The 22,766-nt window shown below is 55.2% G+C and overlaps 1 protein-coding gene across 1 annotated transcript in view; it reads right to left on the reverse strand.

The window, feature by feature from the left end:
- Positions 1–22,766, reverse strand: part of GABBR2 (gamma-aminobutyric acid type B receptor subunit 2) — a 368,126-nt gene that overhangs the window by 76,642 nt on the left and 268,718 nt on the right. The window contains exons 8-11 of the mRNA XM_051843712.3: positions 19,437–19,497; positions 8,754–8,834; positions 4,652–4,802; positions 1,386–1,518 (exon numbers count right to left, since the gene is read on the reverse strand). Of these exons, the coding sequence (XP_051699672.3) occupies positions 1,386–1,518; positions 4,652–4,802; positions 8,754–8,834; positions 19,437–19,497 (426 nt within the window). The remainder of the gene's footprint in view (positions 1–1,385; positions 1,519–4,651; positions 4,803–8,753; positions 8,835–19,436; positions 19,498–22,766) is intronic.

Consider the following 22,766-nt stretch of genomic DNA (forward strand, 5'->3'; position numbering starts at 1 on the left):
GCGTGCATTGGCAGACACTTCCCATGCTGGACATGTCATGTGGAAGTTAGTGATCACACTGACAGCCCGGACCCCGCATCACCGTCTGATCTAACCAGGCACCGGGGCGGCAGCATCAGCCCACACACTGGGTCCCCTGGGCTTGCCCCCTTTCCATGTGCGCTGCAGAGAACAAGGGCCAGACACAGTCTTGGATGTCCGAGGCATGGCTGGTAGCCACGCATCCTCCCCCTGTCTTCCTCACCACCATCGTCGCCCAGCAGAGGGCAACATGGAGACTTTGGTGCAATAAACAGAATCAAAATGACCGCTTTGCAAAATCATGGCTCTCATCACCTTAAAAGAGCAGCAGGCAAAAGGCTGCTTTTGGAGGAATCCAGACCACACGGGTGCTTTCACTGACCCCACCAGGTCTGGCCCTCCAGGAGGAGAAGTGGATGAACGATTGCATCTAGAACAAAAAGACCCAAAGGGCTAACCCAGTTCTGAGAGATCACAGGCACCCAAATCTAGAAATACCTCCCAGCTGGTCACCTCATTCTGGAAAAGGAGGCTCTTTCAACTGAGAGTTTAGCTCCTCCTGGTTGCGAACAGCTAACACATGAGCTCCTTTAACAAATAATTAACTAAAGGGCACTTGTTCGGGCATTGAAGTTTTTCAAATGTTAATTAAGTTTTAAAATAAGTTTTCTAATATACAGTGAGCACATCACATTGTTTGGGCTTCCTTTAAATGCATGCATTCTCACTGGGATGACACAGCCCCCCTAGGGGACAAGCGCTGGTTCCTGAATGTGAAAACATCACTCTTTCCATCTAGAGACCATAGGTCCACAGCCAGGACACAGACAGACACAATGCATAGCTCCAGCATTAAAATTTCATGGAAGAGGTGAGTAGAACAAAACGCCTAGAATAATCACACTGCTGAGGGCTGCGACTAGGAGAAGTAATGGTTGAGAAATGTGGCTGAACTAGACGATAACAATGACAGCTCTTATGAATGGCTCCAAGTGGTCCGAGCACGCGTCTCTCACCACGCTCGGGGATGACCGCGGGAGCGCCTGTGTCTTTCCCGAGGCCCGGCCCTGACTCTGGCTGCTGGTGTGTTTCTGGCTGCTGGTGCGCTGTCCTCCCTCTCCTATGCTATCCCGTGATTTCTCCGCGGCCTGTGAGCCCCAGTATCGAAACGTTACAGGCAAGGGCGATGCCTGTCTTGGTGTGAAAGTCACCCCGCGCTTCCCCGTTGCGCTGCAGAGCTGCTGAGCGGGAGGCGCCCTGCCTGCCTGCTTGTGTCTTCCCAGGCTCAGATGTGTGTGTTTGGTGGCTGAGGTCACCAAGGAACCACTATGTCATAGACAGCGGGTGTACGCAGAGCGACTTACAGTGCACAGCGTCTCGAAGGTCTTTTCCGAGACAAAGGATCCATCGAGGCCAAACAGAAATATGGATGCATAGGACAGCATTCCCCCAAGGATGATCAGGTTGTTCATGTAGGGACTGGACATCTTTATCAGCCTGATGGGAGAGAGGGGGAGGGGGAAGACCATCACAGACCTTTCCATGTAGTTGTCCTTCAACGAAGGCTTTGCAAACACCTGCTGCTTGCAATGTCACCAAGGATCAGAGGGGCCAGAAAACCGCAAGCCCTGGCTTCCTCCACTCCCCCTGCCGCGCCCCAACATCTGCAGGCTTCTAACTGTTGATCTTCCCGCCTCTTGTCAAATCCCCCCATCACTTCTCTAGAGACATCAGCATCTTTACCCAGGAATCAGTGGTTGACGCAAAGCCTTAAGTCAACAAGGTTTTGTGCGTGGAGATGGGGACTCACGCTGAATTCGAAGAATTCTGCACTGAAGTTGATTTCCACGGTGAGGGAGGAGGTTTCCCGCCCCTTCCCCTGCCCCACGTGGGCCATACCAAGGAGGTCTGCGGGTGAGACTGCGGGGTTCTGAGTGAGGTCCCTGCAGAGTGGATGTGCATGGGGAGCCTCTGAGCGCTGGGGAAGCTCCCGCTGCTTGGGACAGAGAGTGTCACACGCATGACGGGAAGCCCCAGCCACCAGGTACGAGAGGCGCAGAGTGGAGCCCATGCCCCCCACCCCACCCCACTTCCACCAGGCTGCAGCTGGGGGCATTCTTAATACTCCTGAACTGCACACCCTCGTCTGCTCCTCTCTTCAGGAATCTTGCTGTGGCTCCCAGCTGTCCTGCAAGCCAGGTCTGAGCGAGGCCGTCAGCAGGCTGGAGGCTCCCTTTGAAGGCCCCTGGCTCCCCCCGCACAATCAAGGGTCAGGTTTGCAGGTGCCCCACAGCCTAGATCCTGTTTTGCAGATGATAATTCTGGTCAGCTTCCCCCAAACTTTGGCTTCTGCATCGTTCTGCCCTAGGAATCCTTCACATTTTAAACATGTACACGTCCAAGGGATGGAGAGACGGAAAGCGTGCTGTTGGTTTTGTGCTGTTTTCGGGGTGGACCACGCGCTGGCTTTCCAGCTGGGCCACTGGCCCAGAGCTTAGCCTCAGCCACTCTCCAGTTGTGCACCCTTGGCAAGTCACTCACGCTGCCATTCCGTCACCCGGGAAACCAGGTCAGTTGATCACACTGCCTGGGGCCCCCGAGAGAAGCTGGGAAGACACTGGGTTCCCGGAAGTCCCTGCATGAACCATGAACTGACTGCTAAATGACTTCACTGTTATCAGCACAGCAGACGTGGAGCGGACAGGAGAGACCGAGAGTGGGGGCAGGCTTCCTGGAGGAGGTGGGCCTTAAGGGATGCGGAGCTTTTAGGAAGACAGAGAGGAGGAGGGGTTTGGAAGTACGGAGACATTCACCTCCTATCTCTTGGCAGATTTTCCAACAGCCACGTCAGCCGACAAATCCACTGGCACCTACCTCTTGGTTAGGGAGCGACAGTCATTTCCCCCCGGAGGCCAAAATGGGGTAGCTAAGACATGGAAGGGGCCAGTCGTGGGACAGGGCAGCTTGCTGTTGTGAGGGAGTTCCTGAGGCCTGCAGGAAGGCGGCTGCACGCTCATTAAGAGCTGAGTGCATGCCCAAGCCTTGGGCGGGTGCTAATAGGTATGGCCATCACGGCCATCACGTAAGGCTTGGACAGAGTATGTAAACAGTGCTCCAAGTTCGTATTTCTAGATTTATTTTCATGTATTTGAAAGCAGAGAGGGAGAGAGGGAAGAAAAGGGGGGCGGGAATCTCCCACATGTTAGTCCAGCCCCTAAATGCTCACAACAGCTTGGGTCTAGCATAGGCCGGAGCCAGGAGCCAGGTCTGCCCTGGGTGGGGGGCAGGGACTCAGGCACCGCAGCCATCCCTTCTGCCTCCCAGGGTGTGCATTAGCAGGGAGCTGGGATCGGCAGTGGAGCCAGGACTGGGATAAATACAATAAAACCAACAGGTGAATACAACGTTTTTGCTCTTTAGGAAATAGGTTCCACCTAAGGAATTGCTTCCAAGACAACAAGAATGACAAAGCAACCCAGACACAAACCAACCAACCCACAGCCCACAGCAGCCTGGGGCCCCCACGCTCCTCCTTTGCAAGCAGAGAGGGAGAAGACAGTGTCCCTCGGAATGGAGCTCATCCTGGGCAGCCTGTGAGGCCGCGCCACGTGGGCGTTTGCACCGAGCCCTGCTCAACCTGTCCCTGGCACAGCAAGGGGCTGGGGTCAGGGATTTGCTATGGAAACTGAAGAAGTTGGCTGGCTTGGTAAACACCGCTGCCTGGCATGCTGGCAGTGCTGCCCACAGCTGAGCGGAGGAACTCAGAGCACGCCTCTTTCCAGTGGGGTGGGAAGGAGGAGTGAAGGAGATGGGGAGCAAGACAAGAGATGCAGGGCTGGCACTGTGGCGTAGCTGCAGCACTGGCATCCCATATGGGCACAGGTTCAGGTCCCGGCTGCTCCACTTCCGATCCAGCTCTCTGCTATGGCCTGGGAAAGCAGTAGAAGATGGCCCAAGTGCTTGGGCCCCTGCACCCACGTGGGAGACCCAAAGGAAGCTCCTGGCTCCTGACTTCGGATTGGCTCAGCTCTGGCCATTGTGGCCATTTGGGGAGTGAACCAGCAGGTGGAAGACCTCTCTCTCTCTGCCTCTCAAATAAATAAATAAATAAATGAATCTTACAAAAAAATAAAAAAGACAAGAAATGCAGGGGCCAGGCCCTGCTTCACATGGCCAGAGCCTCAGAGCTGTCATCTGTAATGTGGAGAGGGCTAACGTACAGCAGGGGCTTCCTGGGCTATGGCCTGCGGACCCATGGGAGTCCCTGCTACTGGACTCAGAAACCCCAGCAGCTGTGAACCCCCAAGATGCTGAGGGGCCAGGGGAGAAGTTCAGGGGTCTGTGTTCAGTCTCTGCTCCATCACATGGTGTACGAGCATCTGCCAAGCTCTGAGAAGGCCTGTGGACAGGGACCCTCACCTTACCCAGGCTCCCCTGGCCTCAGCCTACCATAGACTGCTGTGGGCTCCACAGCCCTGCTTGGCTGCAGCACCTGCGACACCCCAGCACCCGAGCACCACACTCTGGGCAACGCTGGCCCCACAGCCTGGCACGGGTGCTCCTACACTTTGCCCGGGAGGCTCATCAACCCGCAAAGCAAGGTCCTGGCACAGAGGAAGGGGCTGCTTACTTCTGATTCCGGTTCTTGATGTTGAAGAAGAGAAAAGCGCTGGCCATGACCATTCCCAGGATGGTGAGGGCGGACAGGATGCTGTAGAGAGGTAGGGAGATCTGGCGCAGCTGCTCCAGGATGATGGTCTTGTCTTTTGGGGGTTCGGATCCTAGGAAGCCGAGGAGAAGACACTCAGGGGAGCCCCAGAGCACCTCTGCCTTAGTTTCCTCGACATGTGGCCAGGGCCCTGCATCCAAACTCCATGTAAGGCACATCAGCGCTTGGCTGGCCTACCCAGCCAGGAGCCTGAGCCAGGACTTATTTCTTTCTCTAAATAGATTCAATAAGGGATTTGTGATGCATTTAATAGCCATTAGAAGACCAGAATCTGATTTGGTCTAATTATGCTGTTGAGAAACCATCACCGTTTATCCCCAAGAGTTTATAAGGCTTGGAAGACACAGGGCTGGCTGGGTGGGTCCCCTTGGGTGCCACTGGGGGTGAGGGACTTGGCTTTGGTCTCGGGGACTTTGCTCGGACACATACACAGGACAGATGAGCAGTCAGCAGCGGGGTGGCCCCCTGCCCGTCACTGCACGGTGACACGCATGTGCTCTGCCTGCAGATTGCTGTCTCAAGGTCATTACGTTATACAAGCTCTTCTGTTTCCGTAAGACTTGCTAACTGCGGGAGGCACAGCTACCTTGCCCTCTGTATTGTGCTGGGACTGGACAGGGAGGCAGGATTCCACGTCTCCACGTGCCTACAGAGCTGCCTCGCTCATTCTGCAGGGCACCAGATGACCCCATGCAGGGTCTGGGGGAAAATGCGTCCGTCTGCACAGTGGCGGAACTGCCCTGTTAGTTTCTCCAGGTAGGGGCTGGTTCGGGAGGAGGACGGCAGGCGCTCTCTTGGCTTCCCACAAACTCCCTTTTTTTCTTGGCCGCTATTTCAGGTCAGGTTTCTGCAGTGGAACTGTGAATCAGTAGACCTTTTCCTTCCAGTGGGGCTGTGTGGAGTCAGCCAGCTGCTGGGCCAAGCCAGCAGCCAGGGAGCCCCACCAAGCATCCTGCAGATCCCGTGGCCAACCATGGGTGCCAGCCTTGGGTGTGCTTCTGTTCCCAGCACAGCAGCGAGGGCCAAGCAGATGTGGCAGCAGGGGTAGAGAATGCCCCTGAACATCTGTGTGTAAAAGATTCTGCCAGCCAGTTCAAATGTGTTTGGAAACATTTAGTGGATAACAAGAGTTTGAGCTATCCACAACATCTAGGGAAGATGTCGGGCTCCGAAACAGCTAGGAAGCTGCTGGCACGGTCAAGGTGAAGTTCTCAGTACTTCCAGAGACAGGAGTGACTCCGAGGGCCGGCACCTGGCCCAGAGCGCTGGAAGTAACAGTTCGGTATCCACTCCTCCCACCTCCAGCACACATCCAGGCTGCAGGAGGCTGGCTCAGGCGCCTTTGGGCTCCCAAACGCGAGAGCAGTCCTGGGGACACCTCCTCCTCCCTCCACTACTCCTCCCCCTTAAAGGCTCTGCTGCAACGTGCACGTTATGGAAACCAAACGGGGATGGTCTGTCACAGGTGTCAGTCACGGCCAGGCCTGGATCCGCCTTCTCGCTCGTCACCCAGTCCATTCACTCAGGGGCTTCCACTCCTCACCATTCATCCTCTCATCATCGTTAACGATGACTCATCACCACTCACAATCATCTTCCACCTGTCAGGCCTGATGTGGGGACCAACAGTACCAAGATGGATGTGACACAGTCCGGCCCTCAAGGGACTTTTGCACTGACCATACAAACAGGAGAACACACTAAGAAGCATCCACACCTACTGAGCGTTTGCTGCAGGCTGAATTCTTGACGGAGGTTTTCTCCCTTGCCCTCTCGTGGGCAGATCAGATTATCCCCATTTTGTAGAGGAGGCAACCGTGTTCTAGGTATCTGGTAGCCTTTGTGTATAAGAAGTGGCAAAGCTGGCAGGATTTGAACTCAGATCTGCCCAGCTCCATGCAAGCTGCCTCCCCTGACAGTAGGGTCCCAGGGATTGGGTGCAGGAAGGCCTGAGTAGGAAGCAAGGGGCAGGGGCAGAGTGCATTTCCCCCAATGGAGCCAGAAACAGTCCCCGAGAAGATGAGCGAGAGCGGAGACTGGAACATGAGTGCAGCCACTGGCTGTTCACCAGGAAGCCAAGGTGGAAGCGGCATCCCGGGCAGCGGACACAGCATAAGCACAGGTGTGCGGGCGCCTCAGTACTTGGGGAACTAGAAGCACGGGCAGGGGAGACTTGAGAGAGGACAACAGAAGTGGGGAGGGGTTCCTTCATGGAGGCCTTGGAGCCACAGCGCAGAGCAAGGCTCCCTACTTGGAGCAGTGGGGTCGAGCAGAGACCGGGGCGTGTCTTCAGTCCGGCTTGACACAAACAGCGCTGTGGCTCTCGAGGGCAGAATGGACTTGAGGGGGGCTAACACTGCTGAGGGGCAGAGCCCTTGAGGGGTGGTGCAGGGGTCCAGGAGAGAGGATGAGAACTGAGGCCAGGCAGAGGTGTGTGGGGGAGCTGGGCGCTGCCCTGACTGTGGGGGTGCTCTCACTGGGCTCTGGTTCGGGGACTGGCTGTCCACCTTCCAGGGGCGGGGGAGGTTCAGAGTTGCAGGAGGTGGGGCCTGAGCACAGTCACCTGGTGCCCTGTTGCTTACGGAGCCACTGATCTGGTGTTGGTCCGTATTTCCTCCCCACAAATCTGGGCTTTCCTGTCAGTTATGTTGGGTGTCTTTTCTTTCTGTTTAAATCTTTTCTTCAGTTTGCAAACCCAGAAACCTTGTTCAGTACACCTGCTCTCTCGGGTTTAGGAGCAGCCGGGCCTGTCTTGGGGATCAGGACTCTGGCAGTTGCAATGACCCATGCCCCTCGCAGGCTTTGTGACTTTGGGGCGTCACCCTCTGCAGGGACGGGGTTTCTGTGGCTCTGTGCTTGGTGAGCACCCCTCAGGTGGTGGGCGGGTCCACTGGAGCATGGAAACCACACCACAAGCCACCCTGGGAGGCTGACTGCACCTCTGTGTGTTCTCGAAGCAAAATCCCATAGATGAGTGGATATACAGGGACAAAGCAAGGCCTGACCAAAGGGTCTGTGGAAGGGCCGTCTCTGGTGGGCAGTCTTGCCTTTAAGAAAGGACTCCATAAGGGAAGCCGGATGGCCCCAATTTTTTTTTCTGACTCAGTGAGCTATTCATCTAGTGACTAGGCTGACACCCATCCATCATCTATCTACCCATCTACCCATCCATCCATCTAGCAACCTACCCACCCATTCACCCACCCAGCTCATCCATCCATCCATCCATCCACCCACCCATCCATCCATCTGTCCATCCACCCATCTACCCACCCATTTTTCCACCCAGCTCATCCATCCATCCATTCATCTATCCACCCACCCACCCATCCACACACCTGGCCACCCATCCATCTACCCCACCACTTGTCCATCATCTGGTTGAGTATTCATTTTTTTTCCACCAAATATCACTTCATCTCCATCCATCATGTGCTGGATCCCAGCTGGTGTCAGAAATCCAAAGCTAAACAGGATCGAGGCAGGGGCTCGTGATGCAGTCACCCAGTAATGTCAATGCAAAGTGACAGGGCTTGTAAGAGAGGCAGAGACAAAAGACTGGGAGCAAAGGGAAGAAGGCCTTTGGATCTGCTGGGAGGCAGTCAAGGAAGGCTGCACAGGGGAGATGGCACTGGCCTGGTTGTAGAAGCCGCGGAGGAGTTCTCTAGCAGAAGGGGGGGTATGGTCTTCCCCGAAGTGCAGTGGGAGGAGGGGACTTGTTGACAATGCAACCACCTGCTTTTTACAGGAGGAGGTAGTGCAAAATGTCACCAGGCTACATTCTATGAGAATTCTCAATGCCTTCAATGGTTCAGACTCCATGCAAATTCCTGGGGCCCACCCAGGAGCGGGGGGGCAGTGAGTGACGGGGACCCTGTCTCAGTGCGTGTGTGCGTGTCTGGAGGATGTGCCCTAGGTCTCATGAAGCCAAGCACTCTGAACTCGTCCCCAGTCCTCAGACAATGGAGAGGGCCCCCTGCTTCGAGGAGCCCACCGGCCTTACCTTGGAACCTGATGGTGTCATTGATGATCTCCAGTGTGTCAGCCACCGCGTTGTACTCTCCCACCTTCACCTCCCTGCTGTCTGCAGAGAGCAAGACACAGTGGCTGTTAGATGGGGATCCTGGGTTCACATCAGGGCGCTCTCAGCCCAGCTCCTGCTCCCCTCACAGGCCCTGGCCATACCCTCAAAGGCTTCTTTGCTCACTCCAATGCCCTTGCTGGTTAGCAGACCCCCAGGCCGAGCTGAGCTGCGGCATCCTCTCACAGCACCTCACCAACTGGCAGCTGCTTCTTGCCACCCACTTCGGGTGAAAGCAGCCTCTCTGAGAAGGCATAGTGGGCTGCTGGGGCAGGGTGGGCAGGGCCCCTCACTGCCCTGGGCTCCTTGGTGTGCACCCGACTTGTTCCATGTGTGTTCACATGCAAATGCACCTTCGCCCTCATTGTTTTGGTGCAGATGATCAGGAATGGCCCAGGCCACCGCAGGAGGATTTGAGGTGGTGGGGTGGGGGATCAGATTTTACAAAGGGTTCTTTTTTTTTTTCCAAGCAAAATCAGGACAACCGGATGACCCAATGAGAGGAGAAAAATAGGGGGGCTTTGGAGTGGTGACCTGTGGGCTCAGCCACCATTCCCTGAGTGGGGGAACCCAAGAGGGAGTGAATGAGAAGGAGATGATGGTTCTATTCTGAAAGTGCTGAGCCCAAGGTCCCTGTGTATCCCCGAGGTACAGGTGTGCTGGAGCCCGGAGCCCAGGGCAGGGGAGCGGGCTGCGGGAAGAGAGTCGGGCCCTTGGCGTGGAAGCTGGGAGCCGGAGCAGGGCCCAGGGAAAGTGAGCCGCTGGGAGGAGGAGAGCAGCAAGTGCGGGATCGAAGCACAGCAACAAGCTGCAGGCGGGCAGAGCTAAGGTTTCTCGACGGAGACAGAGGAGAGGCCGGAACGCCAGGAGAGAGGGGCACCTGCAAAGCCAAGGACATGCGCAGTTCCTCCAGGGACCTGGCCACCATGTCACATGCCATCAAGAAACTGGGACGGCGAGACTCTCAGGCAGGGCTCAGTGGGGGATGCTGGTGACCACTAAGCCAGCAGATTTGGGGAAGGTGGGCATAAGAGGGAGGGGCAGGGTGTGTGGGCCTAGACCAGAGTCCTGGGCAGATCAGGCTTTGCAAGGTCGGGGAGCTGGCAGGGAGGTTCCCACGGGGCCGGGATCTGTGCTGTTTCATGCACAGTTTCTCGTTTAGCTCCAACAGCGTGTGGAGCAGGTGGTCTCAGCGCCCCCTTACAGACAAGGATGGGCAGGTTGGGATTTTGACCAGGATCCCTGTAATCCCAAAAGCAGAGCTCAGATTCAAACCCTGGACTTTTCCATAGCCTCTGGTCCTCCTTGGCCTTGAGCTGCCTGGATGGTAAGCTGCCCACTCCACAGCCCCACCTGTGCTTCCTGAAAGCAACAGGGACGGAGAGGCGAGCCCACTGCCCCTAACAAGCAGGGTGCCCACACGGTGCGGCTGGGCCCCTGGAGCCGGAGACTCCGGCCAGCAAAGCACTCAGAGCTTATGAAGCAGCTCAGAGCGAGCTGCTTTGCAGAATGCAGGTGGCTGCTGGTCCCTGAAGAACATTCAGAAAACCCATCAGGGAATCCCCAAGGCCACACTTCCGCCTGCTGGGGGTGAGCTACAGGAGTGGTAAAAGCCACTTCCTTCTCCCCGCCAGGGTCCTTGCCATTTGGAGTGGTGGTGGGCGGGCAGCACGCTGTCGCTCACCGGGGTTCCCCTGGCTCCCAAATGTCACATTAGCACACTCTGCTGGGGCGCCAGCATCCCTGTGCCGGCCGTCTGAAGTCCTGTGCCCAGCAGATGCCCTGGTCAGCTCCCGTCGCTCAGAGGAGGCGGCGCTGATTTATTTATTCGGCGTGGGGAGGCAGCACATGGACTATGCAGTGTGCTGGGGGCAAATCCGGGGGGCCGGGAAGTGGCGCCCCAGCTCACATGCCTGGCCTTCCCACGACAACTGTGGCCACCACCACGCCTCCTAGGGGCCTCACAAGTTCCTGCACTTAATGCTCAGGGCAAACCTTGAACCAGGCACAACCCAGCCGGGCTGAGAGAGAAGGGCGGAGACTTCCCATGGGTCAGGGCAGGGGGTAACCCTCGGCCACTGAGCGGGCACCTGCACTTTTCACATCTACACTGAACAGGCCCGCTGGTCATTAAGCCCACAATTATTGAGCACCTATTGCATGCTGGATCTAGGCCAAGGTCTTTCGTAGTAACGAATCCTTCAACCAGCAGTATCGGTGGTGGTGGAAGGTGATGGCTATTCCAGAATCCTTGACCAAGGCGGCCTTGGACAGCCTAGATTAATCACTTCATTTGGTCAACAAACATTCCTGGGCACCTGCCATGTGCCGGGCTCTGTGCTGAGAGCTGGAGATACAGAGATTTTTTTTTTTCAAACCCTCCCAATCTCTGCCCTTGTGTGACTCTGACTGCAAACTGGGAACTTGCCGAGCTGCTACGAGGGTTAAGGAAGAGAATCAATGCGATGTTCCTTGTGTGAGGCCTAACTCACAGAGAGAGTCCAAGAAACTGTAGATATTTTATTCATGATAAAAGGAACTGAGCTATTTGCTAGGTCCCCAAACACTCGCTCTGTTTCCTTACTGCCGTCCGTTCCCCACAATGGTCCCTCCACTGTGGCTTTCTCTTCCCTCTACCAATCAATATGGCCAAGCCCTACCCACCTCTTCCAGGAAGCCTGCCTGGAGGCTGCTCCTCCCCTCTAAGCGGCCTAGCTGCTGCTGTAGGCTCAGGGTGCTGGAGCACACCTGAGCCATTCCCGGGGGTGTTCAGGTCTTCTGATTCCTGAGCAGACCCTCAGGCCTTGCTTTTGTTGTCCCAGGCAGCACAGGTCCCAGCCCTGCACTGCACCCAGGGCCCCTGTGGTCTTCCCTTCACCTGCTGGGTGTCGACCCTGAGAGGCTCCCTGTTAACGGCATCATGCAAACCATGTCGACCCTGATCCGGAGGGAGCCTGGGACTTGCAAGAGGGGACTGTGCATCAGGGGTGGTGGGTTCTGAGCAGAGGGAGAGGGGCTATAGCCCTGGGTCTGTCATTGGCTGGCCTCCCTGTTCCCTGGCCTTGCTGCAGGTTGTCACTGGTTTGCAGTGTGGCCATTGCCTTTCTCTGTGCCTCAGTTTCTCCATCTGCAGGTTGCATCACAGCAGTTCCACTAGTTCTCGGCCCTGCCTAGATATTGGAGTCCCCTACAAAGCTCCTAGAAAATACAGATGCCCAGCCCCAACACATTAGAACACGTGCCCTTGGAATCCCCAAGGTTTAAGGGGTGGCTCCCCGGCGGCAGTACTTTCAAAAGTCCCCTGAGCCAATATGAGATGTGGCCGGCACTGAGAACCCCTGGCTTGGGCTGAGGGCCTTCAGCGCTGACATGGTCCAGTTCCCAGAGCTTTGGCGAAACAAACAGAACCCTTCCCTGCAGAGTAACGCCGGCTCCTTCCTACCACGCACAAAGAAAACGGGCTCTCTAGAGTCACATTCCTTAATTCAAATTTTGGATTTTGGATGCTATGCAAAGGAAACAGGTCCTGGTGGTTAACATCTGGCTTCCTGAAAGTCCAGACGGGAAACATTCAGTGCGTATGGTCTGGGAGCATACATGGGACGGCCCAGCGGGGGCTCGGGGGGCGTTGTCCCCTCCTGAGAGATGTCCTTCACCCTGCTCCTACCTTCCACACCCCAGGCAGAAGGACAAATGAGTGACAGGGTTGCCAACCTACGCTTTGGCTGGTCCACTGTGACACAGGCTCTACCCCACCTGCCAAACACCTGCTCTCCTCCCTGGACTCTGGCTCTTAGTGAGGGAGGTGGATGGGCGCTTTGCAGTTCAGCTGTTGCTAACAGCACACAGAGACCACGTCATCAGAGCGTAAAACTCAAGACTCCATCCATGTGCTCAGTTCTAGGACCCCCACCCCTGCCCACTCCCGAATGCAACCCAAACTAGGCCCCGGAAATAGCTGTGGGTGGGGAAATGGGACACTGAGAGCCAGCGCTGGCTTTGCGGTCACCCCTGTGAACAGCCCTGGGGAAGTCCTGCCCCCTGCTGGCATCTCACTGCCGGGGAACCTCCCCAGGGCTGGGCCCCAGGGGAGATCTCCGTGGCCTCCACCTCCCGATCAGTGAATGTGCCGCTGATTTGGAGCCTTCCTCATTCCAAGCGGAAACCTGCTCCCCGGTGCCGGCTCTGCCCAGACACCCTACATCACTCAACTCCTAGAGGGCAGCAGAGAGCAGAGAAGGGCTCTGGGCATCCTCCTCGTCACTGCTGCTCTCTGCATAAGTGAGGCTCCTGATCCTGGTTGGGAGATTTTATTTTTTGACAGGCAGAGTGGACAGTGAGAGAGAGACAGAGAGAAAGGTCTTCCTTTGCTGTTGGTTCACCCTCCAATGGCCGCCGCGGCCGGCACACCACGCTGATCTGAAGCCAGGAGCCAGGTGCTTCTCCTGGTCTCCCATGCGGGTGCAGGGCCCAAGGACCTGGGCCATCCTCCACCGCACTCCCGGGCCACAGCAGAGAGCTGGCCTGGAAAGGAGCAACTGGGACAGAATCTGGCACCCTGACCGGGAGTAGAACCTGGGGTGCCGGCGCTGCAGGTGGAGGATTAGCCTAGTGAGCCGCGGCGCCGGCCGGGAGATTTTTGACATGCCAGATGGACACTCGCCAAATGCCATCGGGGCACAACAGCCCTGCAAGGGTAGATTTGTTTAGCACCTGGGCAAGCCGGCCCCAGGCAGGAGCTAAGTCCCGAGGGGACTCAGGTCGGAGACAATGGGTTATTTTCTTCCAGAGCACCCTTTTCTTCCTCTTCTTGACTGAATCCTATGGTCCCTCAGGTGGCCCCTCCGATGCCACCTCTCCCAGGGAGCCTTCCTAGATCCTGCCAGGTGGAGCTAAGGGTCCCTCCTCTGAAGGCCACAGCCACCTGTGCCTCCCCTTGCCCTGGGTCTACTCCTCATGGCACTGGGAGCTCCCCAGCTGTAGCTTCCCTATCCAGCACCCCTGCACCCCACCAGGACCTGGCATGCAGGTGGGACCAAAAATGACTGGAGAAACCTCAAAATCACAGGCCATAGGACAACTCACCCCATCCGGGCCAAATAATTTATCCATACCAAAATCAAGAACTTAGGTTAAACAAGGACCCGAAGTTTATCGGCAAGAGGCTGATTGGGAGAAGACACTTCCAAAGCCTGGAGCCAATAAGGGACTGATATCTAGATTACGTAAGGAACACTTGCATCAACAACAAGACAGCAAGCTCAAGATGAAAATGGCCAGAGGATCAGAGCAGTTAACACACGGCCAACAAGAACAGGAGGAAATGTCCACGCTCGGTCATCAGAGAAGTGATATTTAAAGCCATCATGCGATATTACTTTACACCTTTAGATGTGCAAAATGGGAGCTCTGGCAGACAGCGACGTGGGGGTGGGGAGGAGGCAGGGAGCCATCCTCACGCAGACAGACGGGACAGGGATGCCATTCTGAAGAACGATCTGGCAGATTCGGGGCATACAAGGGCACTGCAAAAAGTCGGTGGGGATGGAATTGAAAGATGTTTATTTTGGTGCAAAAATGTTGAAATCCATGCCTAGGAGAGGGTCTTTAAAACTTCATGGAAAACACACACCAGGAAAACATTATGCATGGATTTCAAAATGCTTGTGTACCAAAAATTAACATGTATTTTCACTCCATTTTTCTTTGAAGTGCCCTTGTAGTCGGTGGGCACACAGTTCTGACCCCACAGTTCTGCTCCTGGAGTGTCCTAAAGCCAGTCCCTGTTGGATCCCGAAGGGCACATGGATAAAGATGCTTATTGTCTGGGAGGATGGGGTGCCGCAGGTGAGCTGCAGTCTGGTGCTGGAGGTGATGGGCAGGCAAAGGGGTAAGCAGGGAGGAGCCACGGCCAGAAGGTACACCTAGGAACATGGACTGAGGGAGAAAAACAAGATAGAAAAGATCTACAGCCCAGCAGCACAGACGCAAACTCCACATACGCAACGCGCTTTTGTGAGCGTGCATGCAAACACAGCATCAGCAGGGAACACTCAGGGTCTTGGCCTTCCACCGTGGTGTGTAGCACCGGGAGACAGGAGCACAGGAGGACATGGACGTACAAGAGGGACGGGCACGGTCAAGGCCAGCAAGGTCGTCAAAGTGAGGAGGGTCAAGTGTGTCCTAATGAAGCCAGATGGCGCTTTTCTCAGAAACCCGGAAGGGTGGCACACCTGGGGTCACGGTTGAGAGCACCCAGGAGAGGCAAGGGAAGGCCACCAGCTGCCATGGCCCTTCTCTGGGCCGGTCACCTCCGTAGGATGTCACAGCCTCACTCCGCAGAAATCTCAAAGTCCCTCTCAAGGCGGGGGAAAGACTCACCTTTCATTTTACCACTGTAAACCGAAGTAGGCTCGGCCACACTAAGCCACGTGGCCGTGGCCAGGCATGTCTGTGTCAACACCTGGATACTTTCTGTCTTAGAGGTCCCTGTTGCCAGAGGCATTCAAGCAGAGGCCTCGCAGCATGGAGCGTCCACAGCTCAATGAAACCCCTGTCTGTTAAGTGGTTCCACCTGCTGGGCCACCTTCCTCGGGCTCCCCGAAAGCTGAGCCTGGATTATGGGGGCTGGGAGGTGTCAGGAGCTGAAGACAGGCTCTCAGCCCCGGGCGTCCACATTCGCAGGGGTCTCTGCATCCCTGGAGGCCCACAACTCTGCCGGGTGCTTCCTAAATTCAGCAGCCTGCACTCGGACCTGCATCCAGCTGGGAGGCTGGATGGCCTTTCAGGATCCACGGCTTAGAGAAGGGAGCTGCGGTTTGGGCCCCCAGAGAAAGATAGGATATTAAAGATCAGCCTCCGTGGTCTCCAACTAGGGTCAGGCTAGCTCGGAAAGTTTCTAGTAGAGTCTGGGAAGTTATCTTCCTGCTTTTATAGGCGCTGGTGTTCAGCCAGAGGGGTTATGAGGCCCCGGGGTGGGGCTGGGGGGCAGGGATGCACCTCACTCAACATGGTTCCCCCCACCCCCACCCCACCCCCCACCCAAAGGGCTTGGTGAAGCGCCTGGCAGATGCTCAGGAAATGCACACTGAATAGAACCCTAGCTGTTCCCCGAAGACCGAATGGTAGGTAATTAATGCCTGCATTCCACTAGGTGCATTCTGAGTGACAATTATGTCGTTAGAGCCACAGAGACCCCGTCCCTTCCAATCAGGTGCTGGAATAGAAAACTCCAGTCTGAGGCCTTTATGTTGCACAGAAGCAGTGTGAAATTCAAGTCCATGATCATTCCCCAGGATGCTTACAAATAGGCCTAATGAAGGCAGGCACGGCGAGTCGAGCGGCAGATGCACCGTCTGCACTAAGCACGGCGCGAACAAGGCTCTAATCATGGCTCCACTCCACTTCCTTCCCTGCTGCCGATTCTGAGCCATGTTTAGCCTCCAGCAGCAACATGGAGAAAAAAGAGCCAATTCGTTCAGCATTCATGCCCATCGACACGTGGTTTAGTGCCAGTCGACCACAGGTGGAGGGGGAGCACAGGACCTGGGGCTCACCGCCGTGCAGGCCCAAGGTGTATGCCCAGCAGGACGCTAACACCTGCCTTCCCTACACCACGGGTGGGTCCCTTAGCAATGTGCCTGCTTGGGAGATGGCCAAGAATGCACCCTGTTCATTTGGGATGTGGTCCTAAGACACATTGGTAAGGGTGTGGGCAGGGGAGGGGGGAAGGGGAGGGAGCCAGCAGCAGGTACGTGGCTGAGCAGGGTTTTGGGGGCAACCTAGGTTCTTTCCTGCTGGGGACCTCTGGGAGAAGAGAAGGAGGCTGGGGTAGTCACTTCCCCTCTCCAGCCTCCCTGGGCTCAGGCACACTGCGGGACAGCAGGCCGGCTCCACGCACAGGTCAAGGTTGCGGGAGCGCCTAACATGATGCTGTCCTAGTATCCACCTGCCACACCCAATCTTTGGAGCCCTTGAAAACTGAGTAAACACAGGGAAGCCGAGGGCGGGTGGACAATTCTGGGGGCCCTGGCCCCCTTCCTGGAGTCCAAAAGCCTCGGTGTGCAGAGGGACAGCAGGCTGGCCCCGGCTCCGTACTGTGCAGCGGCTCTGGTGTCCGACATGCACTCATGTTCATGTAAAGACAAAAAGGCGGTTGCAGCGCCAAACAGCCATGTCCCTGGTGTGGGTGAGCTCCTGTTCGTGTTCTTGTGCAGTGCAACCACCGTTCGTCAGACGCCCTGATGTGAATCAAGTCACGGAAAACCACAAGCAAAGGAAAACGCGCTCAAGTGTTCACGAGCAGGACAGCTCACTCTTGGGATTCCAACGCAGCCCACACTTCAACCCACTGAGCAAACATCTACTGGCACGCTGCTCCTGTGGTGACAGCAGCCCAGCGCTTCATGGAACTATAGCTTCCCATTTTCCGGAGGAGCAAACTGAGGCTAGCGAGATAAACTGACTTGCCCAGGATCACGCGGCTGGGAAACTTCAGAGCAAAGACTTGAATCCATCCTCTGCTGCTTTCCCAGGCCATAGCAGGGAGCTGGGTCAGAAGTGGGGCAGCCGGGACTCAAACCAGTGCCCTTATGGGATGCCGGGGCCACAGGCAGAGGCTTAACCTACTATGCCACAGTGCCGGCCCCATCCTACATATCCTTAAGTGTGGGGAGCAGCTATCAGGGGTGTATGACAGACCAAAAGGCACCCAGGGTGTCACTACACCAGGAGAACCGAGATGTAGCTCAGAAATACATCATGCTTTTTATAAAGCGCTTATCATAATTGCTACTTCCTTGTGGAACAAAAAATAAAGGCACACATTTATATGTGTTACCTCATCTCATTCTCCCCACATCATAGGCAGGATCCTGTGCCTATTGTACAGTGGGGACCATCAAGACTCACAGAGGCCAAGTCGCTGGCCTGGTGTCCAACAGTGACTCAGTGACTTGGGCTCGGGTGAGCTGGACCAGAAGGCACAGGCTCTGTACGGTTTGCTGTTCTGCCTTTAAACTCCAGGGGTGCCTCAAACCAGTCCCTGGAGCTGGTGTCTAAACTGAACACGAAAAATGAAATGGCAATAAAATTGGCAGGCCCTGGTGGCTATGATGGGCCAATCCATATTGCACAAAATGCTCTCCTAAAAAGATAGGATTTGCGAACCGGAAATGTGACATGAGAATTGACTTGCAATCACTCACACACACACACCGAAAGTTAGTATCTCTGCCACGACGCCTACTTTGTTCAACCAACGAGGAAGCGATGCCTTAACAAATGGGAAAATAACCACCTTTGCCTGAGATTACATCCTTTGTGCACGTGGGCGAGCTGACGTGTGCTCCCACGAGCGGCCACGGGAAGACACATGGGTCAATCTTCAGGGCTGGGCTGGAGGCCACTGCACTGCCGGTCACCTCTCCTGATTGGTTGGCGGCCTGGTGGGGTTTGTCCGAATGAATCTGAGTGGCTCGCTTTAATCCCTTGCTTGCCCTGGATGACTCTGGGATCTGCCCAGGGAGAGTGAACGCGGCAGGCACTGCTCTTGTTTCTGGATTTTTCCGGAAACATCCAGATCATGCAAAACAGAGTGCCACCCAGTGGTTTTGGCTAACAGCCTTGCTAATGACTGTTCTGGGGTGAACTGAGGTCCCAGCCTCCAGGAGCACCCAGCCCTGCTCCTCACGGTGCCGGAGGACTCTTGACAAGTCACCGTCCTCCCTGGGCCTGCATTTCCTGCCCATCACACAAGGCGCTGGGTCTCAGTGGTTTCTTAGTCCCCTTCCAACTCAGACAGCAGCAGAAAAGTCCAACAAATGAATTGATTTCTCCAAGACACAACTGGGCTATAAAGTGAGTGTGTGTTTGTGTGTGTGTGTGTGTGTGTGTGTGTATCTCAGCGGCTAGAGGGTGGGGCTATAACAGAGGGAAAGCCAATGCAGCCAATGGGGCCTGGTGCAGATTCTCCAGCCAGCCATCTGGAAAGAGGGGATCAGCACAGACCTGCAAGCAAAGCTTGTGCAGGACTGTTGTTAGATGCTGGGGGTATGACAATAGTCTCGTGGTTATGTTCTTAAAAGTCCTTATCTCATAGAAATGCACACCGGGGTATTTATAGATTGAAATGAGATCACGTCTAGGAGCTGTTTTAAAACACTACAGCAGAGAGGGGAGGGAGACGGGGTACGTAAACATACAACAAGCTCGGCGAAATGTTGACAGTGGTGGCGGCTGGGTGATGGGGCTCATGACGCCATTCTCTCTGTGTGAGAGGCTGTTGAACCATTTCCACAACCCCAAATAAAAGCAATGCATGGCTTCCCAGCAGAGTGGGACTTAACCCCACCCCCTACACTTCTAGAAGCCTCTCGGAGCCATACGGAAGAATCAAGGAGGCCGGAGAAGAAATGCAGTTGAAAAAAATCCATGGCCCAGAAGTGGAAAGCAGTGTTTTCACAGAGAAGTGTTCCTTCCCGACTCTTCCTGCCTTCATCTGGAATATCATATTTTCATTTCCTTTGAGGCATTTTATTGCAGAAACACAACATCACTGAATATAAATTGCATCGACTTGAAAAGAAGTAGCATCAAAAAGCCTACCTTGAAATTGAGTAAACTTAATGGTCCCCATTCTCTCCCCATTCCGGAACACCACTTGACCCTAAAGACAAAACAAGACAGACAAGAACAGAAGAGAAATGCCATATTAGCCCAAACACCACTGATCTCGGTTACAATTCATTAATTGTACAATGTGATTGTTAGTATTAGAGAAAAAAAAAAACCAGACTCCCATTGGGTTACAGATGCAAAATCAAAACTAATTGTTTTTAAATTAGTTATGGCTTTATCTGGTTAATCTGAGCACAAAATCAATAATGGAACCCACACATGTGAATCGAAGCCGAGATAAGCACCATTGTTAGCATCTCGGCTAATTTATTACCCACCCCCGTGGTGTGTTAGCCAGGGTGTTGGAGACCAGGAGGCAGAGGGGAGAGGGGCTCAGAGCCTGCCCCTGACTCTGCCCCCCAGGTCCCCCCTCAAAGACAGGAGGCTTTGCCGAAGCTTCCGCGGCTTGAGGATGGGGAGGGTGCTGGGGGTTAGTATTTCTCGCTGAGGACACAGAATGTTTGTGTAAGTCCTTCTAGAAAGGTGACGTCAGCCCCAATTATAACTGGGCTGTGGTGCAGCACAAAATTAAGCTTCTTGAGCCGGCAAGGCCTGCCTACTGTCACAGGCAGCTGAGCGGCCCTCATTAGGGACCTTGGGGGCGAAAGGCAGCATCCTCTTGTCCTGCTGGCTTCCATATGCGTGCTGGATAAACCAGGAATTTAAAGAGGCAGCCTCTTTCCTTGCCGACTTACGGTGCACCTAAAATTCTGCAGCCCACGCGAGAGACCTGACACGTGTTGTGTCACTGAATCTTTATGACCAACCTAGGAGTGAACAGATGATCCCCATTCTGCAGATCAAGAAACTGAGAGGGAGGTCACGCACAAGGTCACTGCAAGTGAGTCTGCTGGGATTCAACCAGACCTGATCTTAACGCCCGTGCTATTTCACCCCAGCACGTCGCTTCTGAGGCAGAAATAAGTCCCTTCCTGGCTTTCCACTGCGAAACGGGAAAAGAAGTCCTTTAAAGGTGTATTGCTTATCTCTCACAGCAATGCTCGCGCGTCAGCAGGAACAGCAGAGACAATATACTCCACACCGCATTTCATTCTTGGGAGAAAGCTCCAGCAGTGTCTGCCCTGAGACAGAAGCCCGAGGTCTGAGGCCCCCTGGACACCAACCCCGAGGCGGCCTGCCCAGCCTGTTCTCGGAGCGGAGCTGGGAGCACCTTGTCTTTGGAAATCCTCGAGCCAGCTGTGAGGAGTGTCAGGTTGAGACGCACACGCCCACTGCATTCCATACGCAGGTGACAGTAAGCAACTCCCCGGCGTGTGAAAACACTCAGGCAAGGTGAGACAGGGGCTGTGATTTCATTTCTAGGGATGATGGAAAATCACTCAACACCTTCCAGGAGCGCCGCGTTGATGCCAAGGGACCGCTCTGCCTGGGTGGAAGAGACGCAAATGCCGCCCACAAGGAGGGGTCTGTTTTTCTCGGACAAAGGTGGCGCTCTACCGAATTCACCCATCTCCGGCCGAGCTCTGACGAAGTCCAAAGACTTCTCCATCTGACACGTGCATTAAGTCTGCAGAATCCTTACGAGTTACATGGAAAAGCTCGCGGAGTGGTGAATGGAAGGAAGGGCTGGGGGGTGAGAACTTTTTCAACAACATGAGTAAGTCCATCTTCAAAGGAAGATCTGTCATGTTTTACTACCAACAACTATTGTTACTGAGAGTAACTCCTCCCATCTCATTAACTCGTCAGGTAGGGCAGGGGAAGGAAGCCAGCATCTCCGGGTCACCAACCTGGGCTCAGCCCCCCTTTCAGGCAAGTCCCTGAGCAGCTCTGCAGAGTGCGCCTAGCACAGCCCTGGGGTGTAACACGCACCCAGTAAACGGCAGTAGCCATTTTCATGGGAACACTTTGCAACAGCAGCGAGCTGAAATGCAAGGAAGCTTTCCAACCCAGGAGATGGTGGATGCTCCCGTGAACGCAGCTGGTAAAAGGGTCAAGCGTCATCCGGGGCGCCTAAGCTCTCAGCAGCCTCAGCGCCCAGACCACTGAACTCCCCAGCCCTGCGAGCTCCCGTGTGTTGTGTCCACCACAGGAGGCTGGAGCTTCTGGATCGTGGACTTGCGGCAACCTCCCATGCAGGGTGTCTGCAGCAGAGGCGAAGCTGCCTCCCCAGGAAGACGTGCCACGAGACTCTCCTGTGGTAGTGACTGTGGCACCTGTTGGGTTGGACTCCTGACACCGACCCTGCTACCGTGATTATCATGGACTGGACAGGGGCCTCAGCCCTGGACAAGGCAACCTTGACAAGACTGGGCATGGGCAAGGCCAATGCCAGTCAGGTGCTCTTCACAAAATCCTGCCAACAGGTGTCCCGCCAGGTGGAAGGTGGCCGCCTCCCACAGCAGCCCCAAACACCTGCCTGCCTGGGCCAACAACTGCGCAGGTCCTGGTCCTGCTCTCGGGGAGCCTGATGTTGGGTTAGGAGGCCCAGACAAAGCAAGGGCACCAAGAACTGGGTGAGAAATTTTAGTGAGTGATGAGGGCTACAAAGAAGGGACTGTGGGGTAAGGGGAGCAGACCCAGGAAAGACCCTGCTGCACAGTAAGGAGGGGGTGGTCCCAGCCACGGGAGAAGCCAGGGCAGAGGTCCCGAGTCAGGAAGGGGCTTGGAGAGTCCAGACAGGGCCAGCGTGGCCAAGTACAGCGAGGGAGCCGGGCAGAGCCTGGCTGTGCAACCATCAGACATGCAGGCTGCGATGAAAATACTAAATTAAAAAGTATTACTTTGTTTGAAAAGTACTGCTTATTTGAGAAAGAGAGAGAGTGCGCGAGAGCCAGTCAGGAATGCAATTCAGGTGTCTCCTGTGATTGACAGGTGCCCAGCTATCAGAGTCATCACCACTGCCTCTCTGGGTCTGCATTAGCAGGAAGCTGGAGTCAGGAGCTGCAGCTGAGAGCCAAACCCAGCTACTGCAAAGTGGGACATGAGTGTCTTAACTGGTGTCCTTTTTTTTTAAAGATTTATTTTATTTATTTGAAAAATAGAGTTACAGAGTTACATAGAGAGGTAGAGACACAGAGAGAGAGGCCTTCCATCTGCTGGTTCATTTCCCAAATGGCTGCAACAGCCGGAGCTGAGCTGATCCGAAGCCAGGAGCCAGGAGCTTCTTCTGGGTCTCCCACATGGGGGCAAGGGCCCAAGTACTTGGGTCACCTTCTACTGCTTTCCCAGGTGCATTAGCAGGGAGATGGATTGGAAGTGGAGCAGCTGGGACTCCAACCAGTGCCCATATGGGAT

The sequence above is a fragment of the Oryctolagus cuniculus genome, chromosome 1 (genome assembly GCF_051225735.1).
Source record: "Oryctolagus cuniculus isolate XC-2025 breed Fujian yellow rabbit chromosome 1, ASM5122573v1, whole genome shotgun sequence".
Taxonomy (NCBI): Eukaryota; Metazoa; Chordata; class Mammalia; order Lagomorpha; family Leporidae; genus Oryctolagus; species Oryctolagus cuniculus.